Source organism: Mastomys coucha, unplaced genomic scaffold (genome assembly GCF_008632895.1).
Source record: "Mastomys coucha isolate ucsf_1 unplaced genomic scaffold, UCSF_Mcou_1 pScaffold21, whole genome shotgun sequence".
NCBI lineage: Eukaryota > Metazoa > Chordata > Mammalia > Rodentia > Muridae > Mastomys > Mastomys coucha.
The window spans coordinates 17,508,220-17,512,750 of NW_022196904.1; the positions used below are offsets into that span (position 1 = coordinate 17,508,220).

The 4,531-nt window shown below is 36.5% G+C and overlaps 1 protein-coding gene across 1 annotated transcript; it reads right to left on the minus strand.

Moving 5' to 3' along the window:
- Positions 1-2,700: 2,700 nt before the first annotated feature.
- LOC116101781 (vomeronasal type-1 receptor 1-like) lies at positions 2,701-3,879 on the minus strand. The gene has a single exon (XM_031385615.1). It carries the CDS (start codon positions 3,829-3,831, stop codon positions 2,914-2,916), a length of 918 nt encoding a protein of 305 aa, XP_031241475.1. The 5' UTR covers positions 3,832-3,879; the 3' UTR covers positions 2,701-2,913.
- Between the last annotated feature and the right edge of the window lie 652 nt (positions 3,880-4,531).

Genomic DNA, 4,531 nt, shown 5'->3' on the forward strand with positions numbered 1-4,531 from the left:
GGGTGCATGTGATTATTTTAATATTCTTGTATCTTTTGACGCCCATTTGGTGACTTTTTATATGGTCAATTTTGGGGAAGGTACCATGAGGTGCTGAAAAGAAGGTATATTAATTTGCTTTAGGGTGAAATGTTGTATAGATATCTTTTAAATCCATTTGGTTCATAACTTCTGTTAGTTTCACTTTGTCTCATTTTAATTTGTGTTTCCATGATCTGTCCATTGCTGAGAGTGGGGTGTTGAAGTCTCCCACTATTATTGTGTGGGGTGTAATATGTACTTTGGGCTTCAGTAAAGTTTCTTTTATGAATATGGGTGCTCTTGCATTTGTAGCATAGATGTTCAGAATTGAGAGTTCATCTTGGAAGCCTTTGAATAGTATGAAGTGTCCTTCCATATCTTTTTTGATACCTTTTCATTGAAAGTTGATTTTATTCAATATTAGAATGGCTACTGCATCTTGTTTCTTGGGACCATTTGCATGGAAAATTATTTTTCAACCTTTTACTCTGAGGTAGTGTCTGTCTTTGTCACTGTGGTGCCTTTCCTGTGTGCCGGAAAATCCTGTTTATGTATCTATTAATCTATGTCCATTAATCTATGTTTTTTGGGGGGGGGGGAATTGAGATCATTGATGTTAAGAAATATTAAGGAAAAGTAATTGTTACTTCCTGTTATTTTTGTTGTTAGAGGTGGAAATGTTTGTGTGGCTATCTTCTTTTGTGTTTGTTGAACTTTCTTGTTTTTTTTTCTAGGTTGTTGTAGTTTCCCTCCTTGTGTTGGTTTTTTCCATCTATTATCCTTTTTAGGGCTGGATTTGTGGAAAGATATTGTGTAAATTTGGTTTTGTCATGGAATATCTTATTTTCTACACCTATGGTAATTGAAAGTTTTGCTGGGTATAGTAGCCTGGGCTGGCATTTGTGTTCTCTTAGGGTCTGTATGACAACTGCCCAGATTTCATCGTCTCTGGTGAGAAGTTTGGTTTAATTTTGATGCGTCTGCCATTATATGTTATTTGACATTTTTCCCTTACTGCTGTTAATATTTTTTCTTTGTTTAGTGCATTTGATGTTTTGATTATTACTTGATGGGAAGAATTTATTTTCTGGTCAAGTCTATTTGGAGTTCTGTAGGCTTCTTGTATGTTTATGGGAATCTCTTTCTTTAGGTTAGGGAAGTTTTCTTCTATAATTTTGTTGAAGTTATTACTGGCCCTTGAAGTTGGAAATCTTCACTCTCTTCTCTACCTATTATCCTTAGCTTTGGTGTTCTCATTGAGTCCTAGACTTCCTGGATGTTTTGGGTTAGAAGCTTTTTGCTTTTTGCATTTTCTTTGACTGCTGTGTCAATATTTTCTATGGTATCTTCTGCACCTGAGATTCTCTCTTAGATCTCTTGTATTCTGTTGGTGCTACTTGTATCTATGACTCCTGATCTCTTTTCTAGATTTTCTAACTCCAGTTGTCTCCCTTTGTGATTTCTTTATTGTTTCTATTTCCATTTTTAGATGTTGAATGATTTTGTTCATTTCCTTTGCCTGTTTGGTTGTGTTTTTTTGTAATTCTCTAAGGGGTTTTTGTGTTTCTTCTTTAAGTGTTCCTAGCTGTTTATATGTGTCCGCCTGTATTTCTTTAAGGTAGTTATTTATGTCTGTCTAAAAGTCCTGTATCAGCATCATGAAAAGTGATTTTAGATCTGAATCGTGCTTTTCTGGTGTGGTGGTGTATCCAGGACTTGCTATGGTGGGAGAATTGGGTTCTGATGATGCCAAGTAACCTTAATTTCTGTTGCTTATTTTACTGTACTTGCCTCCCACCATCTGATTATCTCTAGTGTGACTTGCCCTCGCTATATCTAACTGGAGCCTGTCCTTCCTGTAATCCTGGTTGTGTCAGAACTCCTCAGATTCTACTGTCTCTGTGATTCTGTGATTTTGGGATCCTGAGATCCTGGTTATGTCAGAGCTCCTGGGAGTCAAGCTGCCTCTGGGAACCTGAGCTCCTGGTGAGACTAAGCTTCTGGGATTCTGGAATCCTGTGGTCCTGGGTGTGTTAGAACACCTGGGAGTGAATCTTCTTCTGGGTGTTTTGGAACTACCTGCAGAGTTCTTGCCTAAGATCTGCTCAGGGCACTGTCACAGAAAGGAAATAATCCATGCCACTGGTTGGGCAGAGTTCCTGGGTTCCCTCCTACCTCTGGTCCCAGTTATATCCAGTGTTGGGGCAGATGTTTTATTCTCCTGAAATCTGATCCTCTCAACATTAAACCTCTTATGGCTCCTGAGCATGAGTTGCTTTTGCCTGTTTTTTTCTTTACTCTTAATGTTGTGAGCAGCTTGCACTGCTCAAGAGACCACAAAGTGATGTTGTTCAATGATTGACTCTCTCTTGAGTGGAGTCCAAGATAGCAAAGCATATTTCTCCTAACTAAAATGTAATGACATGCAATATATGTAAAAAAAAATTAACAAACATTACATTCTTGAAAAAATCTAGTCATAACAATACATTCTCATTTGTTTATATGGAGAAATATAAAGAAGGATTCTATTTTTATCTGAAGTTTCATGTGTTAAGTTAAAAGGAGCAGAGAGTAATACCTTGATCAGGACCTTATAATACATTAAACTTTTTAGGGAAAATGGGTTTCATCTGTTTTAGACCAGCCTGCAGCAGAGTGCAGTTATATACAAGAGAATGGAGGGTGGTGAATAACTCACTGTGTCAGTCTGTTTCTAACCAGAAATCTTTCACATCAACAAATGATTATAACCTTACTCTTTTAAAATTACAGCAGTGAGCACCATACCTTTGTTCACACAAGATGTTGAAAACATCTTTATGAAATAAAGTATTTAATGGTATTAGCAAAGCTGTCTTCTGTTTTCAGCATTTTTAGTGACTCTGGCTTTCAACAGTTGAAGAACACAGAACAAGGATCCTTAGGGTCTCTGAAGATCAACAATAAAGGAGAAATAGTGGGGAAACCTGCAATCAAAACTTGACTGCAATGCCTCAGGAATTGATGAGAATATATATAAAAAGTGTAAAAAATGATACAAATAATATGTAGAAGATAAAAGCCAACAAATGTGACCACCAACATCAGGATAGTATGGGTTGCTCTGGTCTCAGCTTGGCCTCTGTGGCCTTGATTGGTAGTGAGGATGTGCTGCATTCGGTGCTTATGTCTATGGAGGAGAAGTACCATGGAGACACTGGTCCAGACCATGATGCTCATGAATATGGTATCATGGGAAAACCGCAAGAAGATAATGCCTACACTGAATCCAGAAGTGGAACAGAACAATTTGCTTTTACAGTCAGTGTTATTTTCTGTTTTCTGTGGACCAGTGACCTTAATTGGAATGTGGATGTTACTTAAGACACTGAAGAACCAACAACGGTAACAAGAATAACTAGTCAAATTTGGAACACTTGCTCTGAGTATAACTTTACCTCTATTAACAGGGACAAGAGTGACAAGCTGATGAATACTCAGGACACAGGTAGAACACAAGTTTGTGCTTCTTGACACCAGGTGAGTGAAGTATTCTAATTTACACTTGAGGTCAGTTTGATGACTTCTTGGAGCAAAAGCCATCATGCTGTTTGGAAATGTAGTGATGAAGAGAATCAAGGCATTTGTCACAGCTATGTGGCTTAAAATCACCTGTCTAGGTCTCTGTTGAAAACCCATCAAGATTGGAGGAAAATTATAGACAAAGAGAAATACATTGGCAACAATCCCAACACAAAACTGGCAGAGCAAGAGGAGCTGAAGAGCCACTTCTTCAGTGGTTTTCATGGATTTATCACAAGCAGGCATGGAGAGGGCTTTACTCAACCCTTGATTAATGATTTTTAGGACACAGCTGTCCTCAGGATTCTCTTCTATTTTTCCATGCTTATTAATTAATTTGGGATAATTTCTTCTCTTGATCAGGAAGACAATAATCTATCACAATAGAGGGAGTTTGCCTGTAGAACAATGCATGGACTGTAACTCAGAATAAAATTGTATACTTAATGAATTACTCCTGCCTCAAGATAAGTTTTTTATTGCAACTACATCTTTTTGATCATGTAGGTCAATAACTTACACAATAATACACATTTTAACACACCATGGGGTTTGCATATGAATAAAGAGTGGAAAGAGATTAGTTTGAGTGTGTGATTCTGTCCTCAGAATTCAATAAATTTAGGAGGGAGGGGAGACTGCAAATGGTATGTAACTTAACCAATAAAATCACTTAATAATAAATTAAAGAGTCCTTCATTTTGTCATCAGTGTTAAATATAATTAGAAGAGAGATGATGCTACATTTGGAATGAATCTTAATCAATAAACAAGAAAAGAAAAGAAAAATGCACCAGAAAAATAATTAATACAATTTTCTCATGTTATAGTAACATGTTAAAACAATGTATATATTAATAAGAGGTATGATTTACACATAATAATGTGTAAGGTTTTGTAACTGAATTTAGATGGAGAAAATTCAGTTGTTTTTTTTTTTTTTGAG